The sequence below is a fragment of the Gymnoscopelus braueri genome, assembly GCF_963280865.1.
Source record: "Gymnoscopelus braueri genome assembly, chromosome: 22".
Taxonomy (NCBI): domain Eukaryota; kingdom Metazoa; phylum Chordata; class Actinopteri; order Myctophiformes; family Myctophidae; genus Gymnoscopelus; species Gymnoscopelus braueri.
Window position 1 is genome coordinate 29,499,533 of NC_137624.1, and position 23,087 is coordinate 29,522,619.

The 23,087-nt window shown below is 41.6% G+C and overlaps 2 protein-coding genes across 7 annotated transcripts in view; one reads left to right on the forward strand and one right to left on the reverse strand.

Annotated features, from left to right (window-relative positions):
* The first annotated feature begins 4,847 nt into the window (after window positions 1-4,847).
* Window positions 4,848-9,497, forward strand: uck1 (uridine-cytidine kinase 1). Its single transcript, XM_080419703.1, has 7 exons — window positions 4,848-5,028; window positions 6,429-6,588; window positions 7,178-7,274; window positions 7,389-7,531; window positions 7,826-7,920; window positions 8,031-8,079; window positions 8,350-9,497. The coding sequence occupies exons 1-7, from the start codon at window positions 4,939-4,941 to the stop codon at window positions 8,541-8,543; spliced, it is 828 nt and encodes a 275-aa protein (XP_080275829.1). The 5' UTR covers window positions 4,848-4,938; the 3' UTR covers window positions 8,544-9,497.
* A 564-nt stretch (window positions 9,498-10,061) lies between these two features.
* The window catches only part of rapgef1b (Rap guanine nucleotide exchange factor (GEF) 1b), a 62,435-nt gene continuing 49,409 nt past the window's right edge, over window positions 10,062-23,087 (reverse strand). For 5 of the 6 annotated variants that reach the window (XM_080418932.1, XM_080418928.1, XM_080418930.1 and 2 more), the window contains 14 exons: window positions 22,769-22,861; window positions 21,175-21,260; window positions 20,696-20,801; window positions 16,980-17,055; window positions 16,553-16,640; window positions 15,778-15,867; window positions 14,874-15,059; window positions 14,079-14,163; window positions 13,542-13,636; window positions 12,994-13,072; window positions 12,789-12,890; window positions 12,393-12,490; window positions 12,026-12,154; window positions 10,062-11,711 (listed from right to left, as the gene is read on the reverse strand). In XM_080418932.1, the coding sequence (XP_080275058.1) occupies window positions 11,561-11,711; window positions 12,026-12,154; window positions 12,393-12,490; window positions 12,789-12,890; window positions 12,994-13,072; window positions 13,542-13,636; window positions 14,079-14,163; window positions 14,874-15,059; window positions 15,778-15,867; window positions 16,553-16,640; window positions 16,980-17,055; window positions 20,696-20,801; window positions 21,175-21,260; window positions 22,769-22,861 (1,464 nt within the window). In that variant the 3' untranslated portion in view covers window positions 10,062-11,560. The remainder of the gene's footprint in view (window positions 11,712-12,025; window positions 12,155-12,392; window positions 12,491-12,788; window positions 12,891-12,993; window positions 13,073-13,541; window positions 13,637-14,078; window positions 14,164-14,873; window positions 15,060-15,777; window positions 15,868-16,552; window positions 16,641-16,979; window positions 17,056-20,695; window positions 20,802-21,174; window positions 21,261-22,768; window positions 22,862-23,087) is intronic. The other variant, XM_080418931.1, reaches the window with a different exon arrangement.

A 23,087-nucleotide genomic window follows, 5' to 3' on the forward strand; every position in this document is an offset into this window, starting at 1 on the left:
ACAACAAGCCTGAAATCTTGACGTTTGTAAAGAAGGCTTTCATATCATATGTGCTAGTCCTTGTCGCTATGGATACCAGTGCCACCGTGAGTTAGACCCCGTCACAGGATGCCTGGAACTCCATATATGGAGCTGACTGACATATCCAAGTCTGACATCATAACTCCATCCCGGAACACTCCATATATGGAGCTAACTAAACTGACATGACATCCAAGTCTGACATCATAGGCTCCATCTTTGGGCATGACTGACATTGAGACTCCATATAGCCTATGGATATCATATCGGATTCATAGCGACATCACCGGGATGAAACAAGCACCGCAGCCTACGATATAAGAGTTAAATCCAGATCCAACGGCGATACCCACAGACACTCAGGTTCAGATAACCAGTCGAGCTTTTGGTCTTTTTTAACCTTGGATCAAGACTATCTTAGATGTATTTTATCGAGTAAAATCAAATAAAAATATCGATCAAATACTTCTGTAATAGTCTTGACTCTTGATCCAAGGCAAGGTCTTTTTCAACGTTTTTAAATCAATCCACAGTCCCGCCTCCATTTACTCCTCAGTTTCCCTGAGACGGAAGTAAACAATGGGTTGTGTTTGACGTCATCACACCGCGACAACAACATGCACGTTGGTGAAATCGCTGTAAAGCTCACAAAGTAAACGCCTCAAGATCAACATTTATTTAAAAGTCCCGCTTGTTAATTTACACTTTGAACGCAATGAGTACTTTCACTGCGTTGTTAAGACGCTGTCATAACATGTCAACAAGATACATTTATGGACGTGACTTTCACCACTTGGGACCAGCAGTGACAGCATCCAGAATAAGACAGTTGTCAACACAGATCTGTCCTAAGGTGACACGGGTGTGTCCCACTGTGACACCAAGAGGATTCTCCACTACATCACTTCGTAGAAATGACACCCTTGGAAAGATCCATTCAACGCATTATCATCTAATTTACACATGCAAGGTAGAGTGTGTGTGTGTGTGTGTGTGTGTGTGTGTGTGTGTGCGCGCGCGCGCGTGCGAGCGAGCGAGCGAGTAGCCCTAGAATGGCAGATATTCCATACATTATTGCATGTGAACTATATGGAATATCAGCCATTCTAGGGCTAATATGGGACAAACGTATTCAAAATAAAGTACACAAAATAAATAAAATAAACATTTTCACGCTGGCATCCCTATTTGGGGTATGTCATTTTAGGCGAATATTTTGAAATATAAATAGTGCTCAAGTGGTTAATACCGCCCCATTTTGCACATGTATTTATTTTTTTAATTTATTTTTCAGGTTTGCTCCACCAGATCAAGAAAACGGATATCCAAGGTAGCTTACCACAAAGGTGTGGTCATAGTGACCTGTCCAGGATGTGAAAAACACCACATTATCGCTGATAACTTGGGCTGGTTCTCTGACCTGGAGGGAAAGAGGTCAGTGCTTGGCTGAACATTTACAATGGATGAACTCATATGAGAATACATTATTATAATAAGACCTTGTTTTATTCTCACACCATAGTAAAGCCTACTGTTGACCATAGCCTGCCCTATGGGTCTACTGTAACATCTGAGATCATTGTATTTCGGTATTTTGATACAGGCACATTCTTTCCCTGAGGCTCCCATTGACTTTAGTGTAGTTTAAAAATACATGTACAACACATTAAAGATTATGTAATTTAGGTCTATGAGGTTACAATCTGAGAACCCATAAAAAAAAGCATTGTGAGCTTGTAGATCTGTAGTTGGTGAAGAGATTTGGTGTGTAGAGGGACATGTGCTTTCTATTTGTTAAAGAGCTGGAGAGACAGGAGACACCTGTTACTGAACAAACACTATAGCAATGTTTACTTGGATCGGAATATAGAGCTATTCAACACTCTTACACCACATACAATTCAAGAAAATGAATTGCAGCTCAATATTCTATAGGGGAAAGGAAACGCTTGTGTGAACAAGATCATTATTATTTTATAATATGCCACATTCTTTCAGAAACATTGAAGAGATCCTTGCAGCAAAGGGAGAGACGGTGAGACGTGTTGAAGGAGATTCTGCTATAGAGATTGTGGTGGAAGAGTCCAGAAAAGCTCCGACGTCAAAGGATGCTGAAGATACACATGAAACACAAGATGACTCACACAAATCGTGATATGTTGTTTGTGTGTGTGTATTGCCTTTCATAATAAATTATTCTTTTTTTTATTATTCTCTATCCCTTTTTTCCCTATTTCACATAATATGTGAACAAAATTCATTTTCACATTTGTACCTGAGAATATTCTCAGGTACAAATGTGAAAATGAATTTTGTGACAAGCCTGGCATAGCAGTGAGTGGTTGGTTTAACCCCTATTCTGGGGCAAACATTCAGCAAAAAAAAGCTATTTTCAGCTAAGAGATTTTATGTTGAGGGAAAAAGTAGTGGACCTAGTAGGCCTATAGAGCCCTGGGAAACCCATGTCAAATATATAGGGTTAAGTGGTTAATAAATCAACCTGGCATTCCTAATTTGGGCATTACATATTTAAAAAAAAGTATAATAATATACTGTGTACACCGTCATGCAGTACAGCTGGTACAGGCCTACATAAGCAAGACGGAATGAAGGAATGGTTCATCGGAACTCTTACAGGAGAAAGATATTCAACAAGATACAAATACATGTAGGTTTATTTCGATATATTACATCAGGCATGCAAACAGCCCCGAGGTGAAAAAAGGTGACATGTTGTTTTCTTTCGGGTCAGGTGTCACACAATTGCCCTATTTGGGTTCAAAAAGGTAACTGTAGCTGAAAAGTGACACTTTTGCATGTCTGTTACATACATAAGGTGTTTATATGCATGTTTTTTGTTTTTAAATTAATTTGATTATAGTTATAAGAACTAAAATACGCAAAACCCATGTCCATGGACACATGTTCTTAAATAATGACTGAAATATTATGCTAGTGAGCAGAGCGTTTTTGAGTGTTTTTGAGAATGTCTCTTACTTTGTCCAGCCTTCTATATTAAACTCATATTAACTGATATATATATTTGTAACTTATATATGAGTGAGCAGACACACCCTATTACATGGGCACATTTCCTAATAATGATAACTAAGGCAATCCGGTACACTTAACCTTCTTCTCCCTTTTCTGTGGAAGTTCTTGACCTCCTACTTCCCAGTAACTGCTGTCAACAACACGTCATCTTAGGTCACCACCAGGTCATTGAGTGAACTGTTTCTCATGACCATGTCCATGTCTATCTCTTCTTGGCTATAGTGGAGTCAACTATCCTTCTCCGTTCTCTACACTGGCTCCCCGTAGCGGCTCGCATCCAGTTTAAAACCCTGGTGCTAGCCTATAGGGCAGTGAAAGGAACAGCTCCTTCTTACCTCCGGGCTATGGTCAGGGCTTACACCCCTGCCCGACCACTTCGGTCTGCCGCCTCGGGGCGACTGGTTGCCTCGTCGCTCAGTGGTCCTTCTGGCCGATCGACACAGTCACAGCTTTTTTTCTGTTCTGGCCCCACAGTGGTGGAATGAACTTCCCACTGATGTCATGACAGCAGAGTCACTGCCCATCTTTCGCCCCAGGCTGAAAACCCACCTCTTCAGGAAACACTATCCTTCCTCTTTGCCTTGCCTACTTGTTAACTAGTTGTACAAGCTCTTGTTTTATTGGATCTTGTTTATTCAATACACTTATTTGTTTTAGCTCTTGCTCATTTGATTTTCCTATTTGTCTCATCTGTTTAAGAAAGTAGGTAGCTGATATATTGCATTTTTACCTTAGCGCTAGGTACACCCTTAGTTGCTTGTTTTAGAAGAGAATGCACTTAAGACTTCTGGTGATTAGTAGTTTCCTTCCCTACCTTTGTTGAATGCACTTATTGTAAGTCGATTTGGATAAAAGCGTCTGCTAAATGACTAATGTTATGTCTCATGTCATTGTCTGGCTGGAACTTTGCCCTGTACATATTCTTCTGCCAGCATGAAAATACTACTGTCACAGAGATACGTAGTTACAAAAGGTAAAATACATAGCTTTTACTGTAAGCTCTGGGAATTCTGCCTGACAACTCATCCAGAACTTCACAAGGGACTGTGAAGTCTTCACTTTCCTACATTACTGAATGCATGATCAGTTACCACTTGCAATACCTCCACGGACCACCAGTTGAAAACCCCTGGTGTAAAGTAACAAGTACTGTACTTAAGATTTACTGTACAATGTTGAGGTGCTTTTACTGTACTGGAGTATTTCCAATTTGTAATAATTTTACTTTTACTCCACTACATCTCAGAGACAATATTGTACTTTAACTCAACAATTATTTGAAAACTTTAGTTACTAGTTACTAGTTACTTAGTAGATTTTTATTATTTTAAAAAAATGCATTAACCACTTCAGCCTTATGCATACTTAGGCAATTTAAAAATAATAATCTACAAGCTCACAACGCATCGCAAAACGACGCATTATGAGCTTGTGAGATTTGCTATTTTCAAAGCATTTGTAAACTTGTGAAATGGGACATTCTGCAAAATGAGTATATTTTAATGCGAATACTTTTGTACTTTTACTCATTTTTGTGTTGAGAAACAGACTTTTATTTGTAACAGAGTATTTCTACATTGTGGTATTGGTACGTTTACTTAAGTACAACATGTGAGTACTTCTTCCATCACTTACCGAGTCTGAGCTGCTGATACCCATCCATATCATGCTGTCACTGCTGTTTGTTGTTTCAGGGAACATGTCACATGACACATGTCACATGTCCGAGGAGTACCGAAATCTCGCGTGAATGATTAAATTGTTGAAAATAGCACAGAGAAGGAAGCTATTCTACTTCTCCACAACAAGTCAGTGCGTGGTGACTGTCCCCTGTCCTCTGTCCCCCCTGTCATCCGTCCTCAGATGGCTTCTCTCGGACCTCTGGGAGAGGTGGAGAGGCCACGACACCGTCCCTTTCTGATCGGGGTCAGTGGAGGAACTGCTAGTGGCAAGGTGAGTGTTAACGGCGGTTAGCGTTAGCTTCAACGGCTAGCTTCCCGCTAGCTGTCAAAATAGTTGCCAGAAACGCCCCCCTTTTCCTTCAATGGTGAACGTTTGATGTCCAGGTCTATTCCTTTCAGATCAGGGGTCTTCAACGTTTGTCAGGCCAAGGAGATGAAGCAGGGACCCCTTTATTGTGTAAAATTGTGTTGCAGGTTAAACTTTTTAATAGATTTCATAGATGGTTGGATTCATGCTAATGTGTATTTTCAGACTGTTTACCTTTTTAAACCCACAATATTTAGTCAACTTGACCGTTGGCTCTGCACTTGGTCTGCTCTTTTTCCCTCTACACCAACTTTCCGAAAATAGCCGATCTACAAGCTCTCTGTGAGCTTGTATATCTGCTATATTTGGCTAAATATAGCAGTAACTCTGAGGTAACCCCTGTAGTAACTCTGAGGACCCCCTGTTGAAGACCCCTGCTTTAGATATCACATTATTATATTATCATCTATGAGCAAACTACAAGCAATCTGCTTGTTTTCCACTAGTCCAGTCAATATCGGTGTCAGTTAAACTGACTGGATCTTAATTTCCAAAATGATCAAACATCCCAAGTTGAAGCTTCTTGCCTCAGTCTGACTCTGAAGAACTGCTTCATGGATTCATCTCCAACAGGTTGGATTACTGTAATGACCTGCTATTTGCTGTTGGAAGAGACCAGCTCACTCAAAATGCTGCAGCCGGAATTCTGCTATACTTAGATCACTTAACTGGATCCCTATAAGTAGCCTACAGTACGTTTGTAGCCTTGGGTATCCCGAGCCATGTGGCTATAGGTCATGTAAGTTTCGTTTCCTTAGGTATCCTGAGGCTGAGCCATGTGGCCATAGGTCATGTCTCCCATTTCCTGAGCGTGAGACAGTTTGAAGTTCAACAACAAGTACACCCCCTGGACATGATGCTAGTGTGTCATAGGGACTTACCCCCAGTCCGACCCTTGATGCTGACTCAGTGCCAAACAGGGAGGCATTGGGTACCATAGTCCAATCTCAGAGTGGACAGCTCAAACCACAAGGCCACTGGGCTCATAGTATTGGTAATCTATGTGATAGGGAAATGTTTTAAAAATGCTATGGGGTCCAAATATACTACAGCTACTTACTGTGTGGGTGTGTGTGGATGGATCATGCGTTGTGAAAAGCATTGAGATAATTGATATCAAATGAGCTATACAAAATAATATTGACTTTGCTGAACAGGTAATTCAAATGCAGTCTTCCTCTTACTTTTCTTACAGTCACTTGTATAAGTTTTATTTTCTGTTTAGTATAATGATCAAGTAACGTTTCACAATGAGATGCATGAACTACTGCCGGTTATTCAGTAAAATAAGCAATTTATCACAGTCCACAGTATGTGCCAAGATCATGGAGCTTCTGGGTCAGCACAAGGTAGACCGCCGCCAGAGGAAGGTGGCTATCGTAAGCCAGGACAGTTTCTACAGGGTGCTGGTCCCAGACCAGAAGGCAAAGGCATCAAAGGGACAATATAACTTTGACCACCCAGGTAGGCAAAATGTCATTGCAGTTGTTCAGTTGAACATAAGTAAAATTTGCACTTTATCACTGACTTACTTGACTTAAGCCCTTTGCTCCTCAAGGGTGCATAGGCCGTTGACAAATGTCCTCCATTTCACTCGGTTTTTAGCGGTTCTTTCGAGATCTCCCCAGTTGAGCCCACTCTCTGATATTTCTGCCTCGACACTTCTTCTCCAACTGTTCCTGGGGCGACCTCGTTTCCTTTTCCCTTGGGGGTTCCATTTCAGGGCTTGTTTGGGTGATGTTTGTAGCAGGTTTTCTGAGGGTGTGGCCAATCCAACTCTACTTTCTCTTTCGGATTTGTAATTCAATGGGATCCTTTGTTTACTTTAAGGAACCCCATAACTCTAGGAACGTTCAAATGAAGAGTCCTTGGACCCCAATCTGAGAACCACTGACTTAATCCAAAAATACTTAGTTGACCAGGGTCCTTCAGGGCTATATACTTTGTCTTAAAATTGCCAATCTACAAGCTCACAACACAGATTGTTCGCCCCCAGAATAGGGATGCTAGGGTTTAAGGGGCTAATTTAATTATCTGCTGTGGTTTGTTACAGATGCATTTGACAATGATTTGATGTACAAAACGCTGAAGGACATTGCGGAGGGAAGAGTGGTTGAAGTTCCAACGTATGACTTCGTCACTCATTCCAGGTGAGAAGGTCAAGTCCACGTGCATTACCACCAGAGAGAGAAATACTTATTTTTTCATATTTCACAGAAGCCTCAGCATTTTGATTTGTGTGAAAACTGTATGCATGCTTCTAGACTGGAGGACAAGATCACAGTTTACCCTGCAGATGTGGTCCTCTTTGAGGGAATCCTCGTCTTCTACACGCAGAAAGTGCGTGACATGTTCCACATGAAGCTGTTTGTGGACACAGACTCTGATGTTAGGCTGTCTCGTAGAGGTATTACTGTCACACAAACACAGAACACAACACAAACCTTCACTGACATTGTTCTATCAATTGGAGCGACCAATGCAAGATTTGTTGGGGTCCGATCCCGATTTGATTTATATAATGAACAAGTAAAAGAAATCTAAATTAGATCTACAAGTTCACATGTCACGATGCATTGTGAACCTGTAAATCTGCTATTTGTGACATGTTTAGAAAACGTTTGAAAATGTTCGCCTACAGCATGACATGCCCAAAATAGGAATGCCAATTTGAAAATGGTTTTCGATTATGTCTTTGTAGTTCTACGAGATATGACCAGAGGTCGTGACCTGGAGCAGATTCTCACTCAGTACACCACCTTCGTCAAACCTGCCTTTGAGGAGTTCTGTTTACCCGTATGTATCCAGTTTTATAATGCTGTGCTTATAAATAAATGATTGGCTAGTGACCTACAGTATGTATCATTTCACTGGTCTGTGTCAAATAATGCTGTCTTTGTCCCCAGACCAAGAAGTATGCAGATGTTATTATTCCAAGAGGAGTTGACAACATGGGTAAGTTGTTTCCCTTTTGACCACTTTCAACCAGACGTACGTATTTTGGTATGTCTTTTTATGTGCCAAATGTAATTTTTTTAAATGTATACATATTTCACAAATGTCAACAAGGTCATCGCGACCTCATTGACATTTGTTGTCTGCCTTTGAAAATAGCATGTCTGGACCAAAAATACATAGTAATTTATTTTTTACACAGGAGCCTTCTTAAGTGGTTCATCATTAACATTTTTTTTTTCCTTTTTTAAATAATTTTAATCTCCCCAGTGGCCATCAACCTCATCGTCCAGCATATCCAGGACATTCTTAACGGTGACATCTGTAAGTGGCAGCGAGGGTCCAGCGGCAATGGCCATGCACGGACACTTAAACGGTCCATTTCTGAGCAAGAGCTTCAGAATGGAACTTCCAACCTCACTGGAAAGAGGGTCCTACTGGAGCCAAGCAGCCGTCCCCACTGAACCTGGACGAGTGAGAGCTGGGACTTACTGATAGGTTGACTGGTGGGTTTGGGTCAGTGATTGGGTATCCGTCCTACTTTCTTCAGCTCCTTTTTTCTTCCACAGTCCAGTGTCCAAGGGCTGCAATATTTTCATAATCCATTTTATGAAATCGTTGATGCATCATTAACAGTTAAAGGTGGTGTTAAGTTAGATTTTATTTTTAAAAGAAATGTTTAATAGCTCTATATTCCGACTTATTGCTATAGTTTTTGTTCAGTAACAGGTCTCCCCGTCTCTTCAGGAATCAAAATACATTTTCAGGATGGGATACCAATTTTACCCAATCAGGAGAGAGAAGTCATACAGGATACAGGGCAAACAAGCAAAATTGTGATCATATAACCCCCCAAAATTTGACTGGAACACTGTAAAATGTAAGCTTATTAATTAACTTTATATGCGGTTCGCTCTCCTGACAAATGAATATTTCTTTTACAAATGAATATCACTTACCCCCTTTAAACAGTCAGTTTTGGCAAGTTACTGTCTTCCATGACATGCAGTATATGTATATTTATTACCAGCTGTGGTATGGCTACATCTGTTTCTGAACTTGAGGGCGATATAATAGGTTTGAACAATTATTTAAATGAGTTATATTTTAAGAACAATTATTTAAATTAGTTATTAATTTATTATTTTATTCCTGGCTTTGCACATCAAATTTTACTTGTTTGTATTCATTTGTTTAATAGTTTATACCTAGTAGTGTACAAACCCACATGCACAACTTATGTGCTTTACATATTTTCATTTTCCTTGTGTAAAATTATCACATGCAGTAGGTCAATCATTTTGTTGTTGTTGCAGTGTTAGACCTAGTTTCTATGAAAAAACAAAAATGCCTTAATTTTTGTTTCTGTTAAATCCATTTCCCACTGATCATATCACAATAAAATATTTCACTATCAATGGCAGGTGTGAGTTATGATAATATCAGTTACAGCAGAGTTAACCCATTAAGACCAGGAAAGCATCTGTCATTTTAGATTTTAACCATTATCTTATTTTTTGGCTATTCAAAAATAGCAGATATACAAGCTCATAATGTGGCACCGCACTATGAGCTTGTAGATCTGCTATTTTTTGAAAAATCTTAAATTTATAGCGAACATTTGTAACTCAAATCTTTGCTTCTGGGGATTCTACAAATGTCTTCTAAATCTTGTTTTTTGGAGATTGTTTTTTTTGCTATAATCAGTGGTTCTCAAACCTTTTCATGTCAAGCGCCCCCATCTCAAAATATGTTGTTCCAGGGACCCCCCTGAAGAAGAGATTTGAGTAAAAAATGTTTGCTTTAAAAGATATATATATTCAAAGATTTTCCAAAAATGGCAGATCTACAAGCTCATAGGGTGGCACTCGGCTATGAGCGTGTATATCTGCTATTTCTGAATCGCCAACGTATAAAATAGTGGTTACACAGATGGGTTAAAGCAAAAATATCAGCAAATGATTGGAGGGACACGACAGACCTACAGTGTACTGTATGTATAGAAACGGAGCCGTTTTATTGGGACTTTGAGAATACAGTGTAGTGTGTTGGGTGGGAGAATCTTCCTAAAGAGGAATAAAAATGAATTACGACAGCACGTTATGGAATGACAAACACACAGCTCTCCTAGGACAGTGGTTCTCAACCTTTTTCTGGATCAGGGCCCACTTGAAAATCTTGAAGGTGTTCACGGCCCACCCATTTGACCACCTAAACCGTGATAAGTGGTCTGAGAGGTGGGCCACGTGCATTTTCATGATTCTTTTAATGATCGATCGAGAACTTAGAGTTATTTATTGGTAGTGTATCACAATATTAATGTTATATCATTAAAATCTTAGTGTTTTGACAATTATTTGGGGGCCCACAGGTTGAGAATAGCCGTCCTAGGACTTCAGTCTCTCTCACTCACCTTCATACTGAAACAACTGGGACATGATTCTGATTGCCTGATGGTTCTCTATACTCGAACATGGCACACGATGATTCAGTATGACATAACATAGATCACAGCATCTTTAGTAATTCTCTTTTTGTGTTTTTGCTTTGCTTTTTTTTAGTGCACACACGTATGGCACTTGGGAGAAGCTAAGCTCTTCTCATTAGCATAAAGATCCTTTTTAAGAACAAAAGGAGCACTGTATATAATACATATAACCATACATGATTCTTATGCCTAATTTATGCTCCGGCGTACGACGGTGTCATGCGCCGAAAATAGCCGACCTACAGGCTCACAACGCGTGGCGGAAGTGAGGCGTTGTGAGCTTGTAGGGTGGTTATTCTTGGCGCGCGGCACTAGTCATACGATGAAGTACAAAACGGGCTTTACACAAAATGTTTCAAAACGAAATCTCATGGTAGGTTCCAGTCCCTCATTGTCATCCTCTCCAAGTACAAATCCCCCACATGTCCCCCAGCAGTTCCTCCCAGTGTGGTCTGCATTATGACGTCATTGTTCATGGCAGACTACTCTGAAACACGGACCAAGGTGTCCTAGGTCGGAGGAGCTCAGCGTCAGGAGGGAGAGGGGGTGTAGAAGATGACCCATGAATGGCACATACATACATAAAGGAAGAGAAAGGAGCATCTCCGGGGATTAATGGACCATTCACCTCAAATCTCTCACACACCGCAGTTCCACTTTGAAAACGGAGAGGACAGGGGTGAGCGTCTTCCCTGTCCTCCCCGGTTCTGTAGTGTCCTCCTTGGCATCACAGGCTCACTGAATCTATCCCTGTCATGCGCCGGAGCTACTTTTATCCCAATCGTCATCTCCCAGAGCAGCAGAGCGTCTTGTAAACTTTGGCCACTCTTCTCCTGTCTACTGTAGTTTGTTCGGTACTCTCCCATGAGCTCCCAGCCAAGTGTCCCTCTGTCTCTGTCACTCTGTCTGTAGTAAAGTGGAGTTAGTGTCATGAAGCACAGTTTGGAGGTCAGTCTCTGAGCCCCCCAGGGCAGAAGTTACCAGAAGGAAGTCCTAGGTTTTCTCTTCGCGGTCCGTCTTGCGTCTGGTGATGTTCCTGGGTTTGATCTTCAGGGACAACTCCCACAGGGCTTCCTCTGCCAGATGGTCACTGAAGTCGTTGAAAAAGCAGACGATGTCGTCGTTGCGCTTCAGCTCGTAATGTCTGGATATTGACAAAGACAATTAAATGTTTTATTAGTGATTACGAATATAACAATAAGCAATTGCTGCAAAGGGTTAAATGTTTTTGTTGTTGTTGAACTTTAATGGTAAACAATGTAGTTGACAGCTGTGGATAGAATGGATAGCAGGTGATACATTATTTTGGGGGCATTTTAAGCCTTTATTTGATCAGGCAATGTTGCACTGGTATGAGTCCTCACCACTTGGCTACCGGGGGTGACTAATAAAGTATTCAATCAATCAATACTTTATAGTTAGAAAAGGCGACCATCATCTTAAGTTTCATTAACTTACACTTGCTGGAAGCGCCGCATGCTGTCCAGAATGTTGAACTGCTGCCAGCGTTTAGAAAAATTGACCTTTCCGTCTATGAGATCAGGGTTCCCCAGGTGGACGAAGGTCAAATCCTGGAGGATCAGACCCCTGGAAGAAGCAGAGGATGGTGAGAAAACAAATCATCAAGTCAGATGAACTCAGTACAAGACACAACTTAAACCAGCCCTATTTTATAATTTGTTATAGGATGGTGTCGTGCATTCACCAAAAATGGCCGATCTACAAGCTTAGAACGCTTTTTTTGGCGAAAGGTGGTCCAAGTGTGTTTTACTGAGAATAGAGAGTTTAAGTGGTTAATATTGCCATATTGTCCAGCTGTGCTTACAGATACGGGATGCATGGAGGCTCCACTTCAGCTAGAGCAGCTCTGTATGCTCTGAAAGATGAGGAGCTGTCAATCAATGTGCAGTATTCCTCCAATCCCTGAGCAGAGAACAAACAGGAAATGAGAAGTTAATATTGCACACAACCCTTATCAAACAATCCTTCACACACACAATAAACTCCTCAGTGTTTTAACTGAGAGTATACAAATGAAACCAAATGGATCCGTAAGGGTCTATTTGGTTACCTATGTATACTCTCAAGAGTTACGAATGGATAAATTAATACTTAGGATTTTACTGTGCAGGAGGCAGGCACAAAATCCTTATCGCTCATCGTTAATATTTAATATTTAATAGGCTGACATGTGACACACTAATTGTTGTTGTTGGCTCACCTCTGACGTCTGTTTTTGCCACTCCAGTCTGCGGATGGGAGCTGAGTCCAAAGCAGAAAGTATTGCCAAGTACGAGTTGAAGTTATTCAACTTTCTTAAGTGCTAAAATGAGACGACAATAAAAGTTAACACAAAAATGGCAAAACAATGTAATGTTTAATTTTTCCTCCTTTTATTAATTATTCATTAGTATGTGGTGACTAACCTTCATGATCTTAATGAACTTCAGGAGTAGTTTCTCTCTGTCTTGGGCTTTCTCCTGTTGAATGATCAAAGATCGCACCCTGCCGAACAAAAATACATCCACAGAGCTTTTAAAAACATGTGGAATAAAATTATTGCACCCCCTAAAAACATTATTTTGAAATAATAATTGTAATAATTTTGTCGAGGCGTCCAAGCTACAGAATGATTAGTTTGTTAACCTCTGTAAGCCGTATGCTGATGACAACGTATCATCAGTTTTCAAAAAGTTACTTTTTATGCTAAATATATTCTTGTAAGTCAGCCATCATGTTACAATGTTAAAGACTACATGATTGCTGCCTTTGGTGATGGGGAAATAACAAACCGTATGTAACAGAGATGTTGTAAACAGTACAATTGCGACATCTAGTGGCTGAATGTTGTCTAATGCCCCATAGATATAGCTTGATGTCAGATTAACAGAAGAGTAATAGCAACAATCCAGTGCGGCATTTATGATAACAATACAAGGACATCAGCAATGGAGAAGAGGATTCCATGTCTTACCAATAGCTCATATTGTTAAAGTGCTCTGTGAACTGAGTCAGATTGGGACTCTTCTCCTCATTCTGTTCCTTGGCCCAAAGCAGCACCTCAGGAATCTGAAAGAAGAACAGAAGGGTGAGGAACAGTTGAGTGCAATTGCATGAACGAGTAATATACATATAAAAACACATATTTACAAATGTTTTGTTTGATTGTGTAATCAAAAAAGGATCTGAACAAATAATTACTGTGATGTAACAAGGGTTACAAGCTAAGGCTTCAGTCTACACATGAATTATGATTGTGATTATTTATTTATGTGTTTGTTTATTTATTTCCAAGTGTATTGAGTCGGTTACATTGGAAACAAAAGACCAAACTAAAATAAACTAAACAATATCAAAACTGTACAGTGCGTATAAACACAGGAAACAAGCAAGTCTCCATAATGTCACACAAACACAGTCAAATCCTGTAGCCAAATGTAGTTACAAATGGATAAATTAAAACGAAGTATTGTACTGTGCAGGAGGAAGGGTTCTGTGGTAGCGGCTGTACCTCAATTTTGTAGAAGAGTTCTGCATCAAGGAGAGTGAGCTGATCTGCAATCTCATGACTGCGGAAGTCATGGAGAGTTCCAGGCCTGTAGTGACGCACAAAAACACACATGCAAATATGAGAAGTTATCTCGGCGAGCCGCCTAGAGGAGCATTCCTACTGTATGTGTGTGCCTGTCTGTGTGTCTGTGTCCGCAGCTAAGCTCGCAAACCACTCGACAAATCAGCGCCAAACTTCTTGTGCGTGCTGACATACATAGATGGAATGCCAGGGACAGGGTATATGCCCGGGTAGCTGAGTCAGTAAAAAGCTCACCTTAGGATCGCAAGTTTGATCCCGGGTACAGGCAACTCAGCATAATGATATTCATATTATGAGTAGCACGGCTTGGGTAGGTAAGAGCTGCAATACGTAACTTTCATGTCCTACATGGGTTTTGAACCTGGGTCCTCTGAGTGAGGACTACAATTTCTACTGTTAATACAGCTAATACAGAAAGCCCATTTGGGCGGAGGACAACTTGAGCTTCGTGCAATACCTCTTGTCAACCAGTAGTGGTCTTACACAACCACAGACAGGGTCAACATTTCTGATAGAACCATGCATAACCAAATATAGATCAAATATAACCACAACAGTTGTTATATATATTGCATTAACATACTGCACTCTACCATACAGATTGGTGAAAATAAATGATTTAATCACAAAAAAAGGTTATGGATTGCGGCTTTAAAACGTTGGAGTTCAAACTAATAGAGCCTAAAAGCCTGTAAGTTATAACCAATGCCCCACCTAGCAGACACCCCACGGGCAGCAAGTGGCTTCAGGGAGTTGGTGTAGCGCAGCAGCTTCTTCTGTTCCACCTTGTCCAGGATGTTCTTGCGAAGCACGCGGGCCAGGCTGAGCTCGCCGTTACACACCAGCCTGAAAACGAGGTCCATGAGCTGCTTCAGGATGTCCTCGGTCAACTCCGCCAGACTGGGAGGAGATAAGCATGGAGAGAGAAAGGGGAGTAAGGAGACAAGAAAGGACCAAAAAACAAGCATTCTATAAGTGCACAAAGACTGATACCAGTCATTAATGTGGGGTTCAAATTATGGCTTTGAATAGGTGACACGCTAGGCTTCCAACTAATGGTGTCCAGTAGGAGTTATTTGCATGACTGCAAAAGGTGTAACATGCACCACCAGATAATTACTTCATTAGAAAACTACATAGAAAAGGAAATATTACTGCAATACAAAACTAAATTACACAGCAATATTAAGCCTAAATAGATGAGTGACTGTGTAGCCTCTTGTATGATCTGTTATTCAAGATAAACTTTTAATTGAAAGAGATGAGGCAATTAACCACTTTCGACCTGGTGTCCCTATTTTTGGGCATGTCATTGCAGCGCATCACGATGCAACCTGCTGCAAGCTTGTAACTAGGCTATTTTTGCAGCGTAACCCCATTGTATGACAAATTATTAAATAGAGCTTAACTGGTTAATCCCTTCAATACACTTTTTCAAATGTATATTTTTGCTACTGTCTTTACGTATCAAATTCCCTCCAACAAATAGTACAGTCCTTATGGATATTTTTTACGTACAATGTTTATTGTCTACAAGTTGGGGAACCCTTTGGAGCCCACCATCAACATTGTCTCATATTTTGAAAAGCTCTGGACAGAAACATAGATCATTACTCACCACAGCTCATCCACTACGCGAACCAATACAAAAAAGGTGTTTTTGCTGACTCGCTTCTTGAATGTGTCTGGACTGTGACAGAACCTAGTGTATGTGCTCTGTGGTCAAGGAGAATGAACACACACCAAAGCAGTACAACATAACATCTAATCGCAAACGTGTACCTTTTAGGACAATTTATTGGGTCACAAAATGTAAGAATCCAATTACTTGAGATTTTCTGTGTACAGAATAAAGAGATCTGCACAAAGTATAAAGCTTATAATTCTCTTTATGAAAATACAGGGTAAACTCTTATCAATGTTGTACCAGAATTGGCAGTTAAGATTCAATCAATTGACTCTAAATAAGAACTAATTTGGTGCCTTTGAGCAAGGTTATCCAATTGTAACTCTGACAGTATACAAATGGAACCAAGTGGATCCGTGAGGGTCCATTTGGTTAAATGAACACTGAGGATTTGGTGTTAAAGAAAGTTTGGAAGGATTGTGTGCAATGTTAATTTATGACATCCCACTTCCTGTGTCTTGCCTGCTCAGGGATTGGAGGAATACTGCACACATCGATGGACAGCTCCACATCTTTCAGAGCATATATAGACTCATCATGCTCTTAACTGCATAGCTGGGTTCAGCTAGGCTACCATAGCTGAAGCCCAGGTATGCATTTCTGTTCAATTAAAATACCATAAGCACTAAGCTAAATCTTTACAACCCCTTGGCTACCATTTAAGAAAAATGATTTCGTTTTCAACTACAGTAGAGAGACAAAAGGATATCTGTAGTGTAACTTCTTAATGAGGTCCTCAGGGCTTATGAACGTCCTATATGTAGTCAGAAAGGCTTCACAGTACAAAACAAGATCTGTCAAAAAGAAACAAAAACACATTTCAGATTACATTCTGGTGAAATATGCAACCGTCCACATACAGCTTTAAGCACTTCATTATACGTATACGAGGCCAGAACGTACATGCTAGAGCAAAATCACCGAACCAAAAAGAGATCGATGCACTTCGATAAGACCAGGACCCAAGAGGAATCACACCCAAATTGTACAAAATCGTACAAAGGAATTACAGTCACTGTGTTCAATATCAAATGATCACAGGTTTAAACACCGGAAAGTGACCCACAGACACAGTAGCATACATACTAGTAGCATACTAGGAGATTATTAGTCATAAAGCCCCTGTACTGTACCTTTGCGGTCCGTCTCCGTGGCATGGACTAACAGTATATCTCCAGATCCAGCACGCACGTCAGGACCATCGTCAGTCTGTGGGGGGGGACAGAGAGATAGAGAGACAGAGAGAGAGAGAGAGATGGAGACAAAGACAGAGAGACAGGGGCGAGGCACAGACAATCCAAAGATAATGAAATGACAGACAGAGGTGTAGGGATGGAAGAATGGAAGAAAAGATGGACAGATGAAGAGGAAGGGGGAGAGATGAGTGGTTAGTAGGAGTTGATGAGGAGGGATGTAAGGCAGTAATGCAGTCTAGCCCAAAATGCAGCTCTCTCTCTGTTCTGTCCTCATACTCCTCCTCTACAGTGCCCCCACCTGACAGCCCCCACCTCCCTCTGCCCTGCACCAGCTCCACTGATGTCAGAGACAGAAAACACAGAGAAACTAGCCTGCTGATCAAACCTTACGATCACTTCAACATATCCGCCTGTACAGTCGTAACGGCGCACATTAACTACATCTCTATGTATCCCCCACACCCCGCCCCCTCCCTCTCTCTCTCTCTCTCTCTCTTGCCGGTCCCATGGTCCTCTGCTGTCTCTCTGCTCCTGACCTTCCAGAGCGGACAGCAGCACCATCTTGCACATAATCACACGCTCACATGCTTTGCCCAGAAAAACTCACACATCTGCCTGTCAGACTGCGCCAAACGGAGAATGGAAAAGGACTTGTGTGTGTGTGTGTGTGTGTGTGTGTGTGTGTGTGTGTGTGTGTGCTTGCGTGGAGAGGCTAACATGCAGTGGTGCAGTTTCTGATGACTGATGAGTGGTGAAGTGTTCTGCTTCACGGAGTCGTGGTTGAGCCCTAATACACCCGACAGGGCGATACAACCGGAGGGGTTTTCTGTGTTCCGCACAGACCGTTCCAGGACGGTCACGGGCAAGTCAAAGGGAGGTGGTGTTTGTTTCCTCATTAATGACACTTGGTGCACCGACGTGGTTATTACCTCACAGTACTGCTCGCCAGTGCTAGAACATCTCACCGTAAGGTGCAGACCATTCTATCTCCCCAGGGAGTTCCCCTGTGTATTGCTAACGGCTGTTTACATTCCGCCAGAAGTCAAGGCAGCCGAGGCGATGGATGAGCTGTATGGCGTTATTAGCAAACAGGAGACCATGCACCCGGAGGCCATATCAATTGTGGCGGGGGACTTTAATCACTGTAACATGAAAACTGTGCTACCAAAGTATTATCAACATGTCAAATGCCCAACCAGAGGTAAAAAGACTCTTGATCATTGTTACTCCACTATCAAGGCTGCTTACAGAGCGCTACCGCGTCCTCACTTTGGGAAATCCGACCACCTGGCCGTGCTTCTACTCCCTGCCTTTAAGCAGAAAGTGAAGTGTGAGCAGCCCACAGTGAGACCGGTACAGTGCTGGTCCACAGAACACGTTACCAAACTCCAGGGCTGCCTTGATGCGACAGATTGGACCATTTTCAAGGACTCTGCCACGAGTTTGGATGAATATGCTGATACTGTCACCGGCTACGTCAAGTTCTGTGTGGATAACTGCATCCCAGTACGTTCCGTTCGCTCCTATCCCAACCAGAAGCCTTGGATGAACAATGATGTACGCATTAAACTGAGGGAGCGCACCATCGCCTTCAAATCCGGGGACGACGAACGCTACAAACGATCCAGGTACGAACTGAGAGGGGCTATCAAAGCTGCAAAGGGACAGTACATGGACAAATTGGAACACAACTACAGCGGCTGTGACTCGAGGCGAATGTGGAGCGGACTGCAGGCAGTTACGGGCTATAAACCCAAGTCAGGCTCAATTACTGACACCTCCGCGTCCCTACCGGACGAGCTGAATAACTTTTTTGCCCGCTTCGAGGCTCACAACATGGACCCAGTTACAACGGCGCAGATCCCACCTGAGGTGGTGGACCTACAGGTGACGCAGAGGATTGTGAGTAAAGCGTTCAAGAAAGTTAATGCTCATAAAGCTGCAGGGCCAGATGGAGTAGCCTCTCGTGTCCTTAAAACATGCTATGACCAGCTGTCATGGGTCTATACTGACATATTTAACCTGTCCCTGTCATTGTGTGTGGTGCCATTGTGTTTTAAAAAAACAGTAATTGTGCCCATTGCCAAGAAAAAACCTGTTACCTGTCTCAACGATTATCGACCTGTTGCTTTGACTTCTGTTCTCATGAAATGTCTGGAGAAAATGGTCATTTGTTATATCAAGAGCATCATTCCTGCTAGCATTGATCCATTTCAGTTTGCTTATTGTTCAAATAGATCTGTGGACGACGCAATCTCTCTTGCTTTACACACTGCCCTGGTACACCTTGAAAAGAAAAACTCATATGTCAGACTACTGTTCATAGACTATAGTTCCGCATTCAACACTATTGTACCATCTAAATTAGTGTTGAAACTCAGTGGCCTTGGTGTGGGCAGCTCCATCTGTAATTGGCTATTTGATTTTCTGACAGGCAGGCCCCAGTGTGTACGCATAGGAGAGAGATGCTCATCCACAATTCTCACCAGAACCGGTGCGCCCCAAGGCTGCTGCCTCAGTCCTCTGTTATACAGTTTGTTTACGTTCGATTGTGTCGCCAGATGTGAGAATAACAGCATAATTAAATTTGCGGATGATACCACAGTGATCGGTTTAATAACCAACGGTGATGAGAGGGCCTATAGGAGGGAGATAGAAGATCTAACTCTATGGTGCGATAACAACAACCTCTCACTTAACACCAATAAGACCAAAGAAATCATTGTAGACTTTAGGAAGTCCAAAGGTATCCACACCCCCATTTCCATCAAAGGGTCATCTGTCGACATAGTTGATAACTTTAAATTCCTGGGCATACACATCACAGACACATTCACATGGTCATTCAACACCGAGTACATCCTCAAGAAGGCGCAGCAGCGACTGTACTTTCTGAGGCGCCTTAAAAAATTTGGCTTAAGTACAAAAGGACTAGTGAACTTTTATCGTTGCATAATTGAAAGTGTCTTAACTGGCTGTATCACAGTGTGGTACGGTAACACGACCGCTCAGGATTGCAACAGGTTGCAGAGGACCATTAAAACAGCAGCTAAAATCATCGGCAGCACAGAACTACCCAGTCTCCACAACATCTACACCACTCGCTGTATGAAAAAAGCCCACAACATCATTAAAGACACCAGCCACCCCGCAAATACCCTGTTTAGACTACTTCCTTCCAAAAAACGCTACCAGAGCATCTATTCTCGCACCACCCGTCTCAGTAACAGTTTCTTCCCTCAGGCAGTCAGGCTGTTGAACAGCTGACCTTGTTTTGCACTGTATGGTCATTCACTTGCACTTTATTTTGTATTTTGTGTTTGTCTTTTCTTTGCACTATAGATGTTGTTTATGTGTATATAATGACTGAGAATGCTCTGAGCAAAACAAATTTCATTGTATTTATACTTGTATTTATACATATGACAAATAAACCTGAACTGAACTGAACTGAACTGACTGCCTACAGAGAGCAGCAAAGGCAACTAGCTAAGGGTTTTCTGATGTCATTGAATACGTCACAGGAAACGAGTGCATTCCCTAGTATAAATAAATGTGCATGACTGTAGTTCCCTGTCATGCTGTACTGCAAAGACGAAGATATGATATCTTATCAAATATACAATGCATGTATCTGTGAAAGGCGGTCTTACCTCTTGTTTTAGTGTTAGTCTGCTCATAATCTCCTTGTGGTCAATGAGGGAAAGTTCATCCACTTCTTCCTCATCACTCCCAGCTGAGTCTGTTGATTTCTGCCTCCTAAAACACATGTAAGCATATGCAGTTTTGTCAATAAAGATGTCAATCATTAATCAGCAATCACTCAATCACTCACAAAATACTGAAGCATCAAACATACAGTATATACTGTTCAGAGTATGGACATTTATCAGCACAGCTTACCTGACATCTTGTTTTGAGATACAAAATTAAACGTAAGCGTGAGTTTATACGTAGTTACACACGTGTGTCGTGGACTGAAAATAGCAGATCTAAAAGCTCACGAACTGTTGTAGGGCGACGCATCATGAACTTGTAGATCTGCCTTTTATAAGTATAAAACAGACATAAACCTGAAACAGGTGCACTCACACGCATTGTGATTTCTACTAGGACAACTTGTTCACTTTACCTTTCTTTGTCCAAAGCCTCTTTGCTATTGGAAGAGGGCATCTGAGGACTGGAGTCTTGAAGTCCATCATCAGCAGTGATTGTCTCCTGGTTGAGAAAAGGGACAAAAGTGATGAACTTCGGCACATTGCATAAAACCACCAGTCAGTATTGTCAGGAGGACACCATGCAAAGAAAGAAGACGGGCTACCGTTCACAGGAGTTCACAGGAGCCACCAAGATTTCATGCAACACATTTGGTGGTAAGAAAGTTAGATGCTTTTTATAAATGTTACTGCTGTTTGATGAAGGTGTCGGCCCTGTTACCATTAGAGGGGATTGTATCAAAGGCTCTTGTGTAAAGAATCTAGTCTTTCCTCAACACAAGATGGAAAAACCAGGACGGATCCAAACCCCAGTTAAAAGGTGCGCACACACACACACACACCCAGTACAAACACCGTACAAACACCCCTACACTGCATCAAATCACAGATGTTTGCAAGTATACAGCACTCTGTATCTGTTTCGCTCTCACTCTCACTCACACACACACACACACACACACACACACACACACACACACACACACACACACACACACACACACACACACACGGCAGTAAAGCTGTTATGGAGAATGTTACTGGAAAATTGAAAACTAGTGAACCCTTGAAAATCCCCTTGGAGCAGTACCATGTCAGGTGTTAGATCAGAACAAGGTTAAATGCTAGTTAAGCCTGATTTATAGATAGTTGTGCGCGAGTGTCTCACACCGAAAATAGCCGATCCACAAGCTCACAATGCATCGAGCATTGTGAGCTTGTAGCTTGGCTATTTTCGGTGTGCGACACCCGCACACAACTCAGTATAACTCAGCCTTTATATTTGAAGCACAGTCAGGGGACAGTAATCACCAGCCAGGCAATCAGAAGGACACATGGATGGACATCTCAACAGACACCATTGCATCACACGTGTCTCTCACAGGCAAACCACTGATTCCCAGGTCATGCTCAATCAGGGTTTGCTGCATTCTAGGGGTGCAACAGTTAAGCAAACTAATCGATTCTAAATAATAAAATAATATATTTAAATACAAAAATGCATTTTGGGGGAGAGGATGCAAAAATATTTTTTTAATTGTGAAAATAGCCGATCTACAAGCTCACAACACATCGCGTTGGAAGCTTGTACATCAACAATTTTTGTGTGACACCATTGTAGACCAAAGTATAACATAGGCCTCAAGAGGTTAATCAGACACATTTATTGAGTTGATAATAAAAATGTATTTTTTTTGTTATGTAAAAAAACTACAAACAAAAAACGCTTTAATATTATTTGATTGATCGAAAATGTGATCGGTAGAATAATCTCTAAGAAAAGAATCGATAGTTGCAGCCCTACTCCATTCCAATTGCATTTTCACTCAATCAATTCAAGATGTGAACCAGAAGGTTGCCATTTCACTTTCCCACTAGTCAACAAAACAGAAAAGTGGTGCGAAACGGCGACTAACTCATACTCACTCAAAGTTTCCATTTCTGATCATTATAAACACTGAATTTCAATTGGTTCATATCCTGAAATGATGGGAGGCGTCAGCTACTTACTCTGTAGGAGAGCGGCAGCTCCCCATTGGCCTGGCTGGATGAGTACAGGTTGACGTACTCCCCCTCCCCGCCCTCGTCATTCGCACTCTCGCTCTACGGGAAGACAGGAGGGACACAAACCACGGCGTAAGGGAGCGGAGAGGGGCTAGAAGTGTTTGCTAGAGGCTCATTTATATTTCCTATCTTGTGCTTGACAAAAAGTGACACTTTTTTCAGTTGAGTGATATCTGTCGAAAGGGGCGTGGCAACTAAGTATAAATTAGCCTTAAGGGTGGGACAGGCTTTAAGTATCAAAGTATGGCTAAAGGTAGACAGCAGC

Excerpts from the sequence above, each read along its gene's own strand:
- uck1 (XM_080419703.1), top strand. The coding sequence starts at position 4,939 with ATGGCTTCTCTCGGACCTCTGGGAGAGGTGGAGAGGCCACGACACCGT. Across the intron at positions 7,921-8,030 it reads TTGAGGAGTTCTGTTTACCC|ACCAAGAAGTATGCAGATGT; the intron begins GTATGTATCCAG and ends CTTTGTCCCCAG. Across the intron at positions 8,080-8,349 it reads AAGAGGAGTTGACAACATGG|TGGCCATCAACCTCATCGTC; the intron begins GTAAGTTGTTTC and ends TAATCTCCCCAG.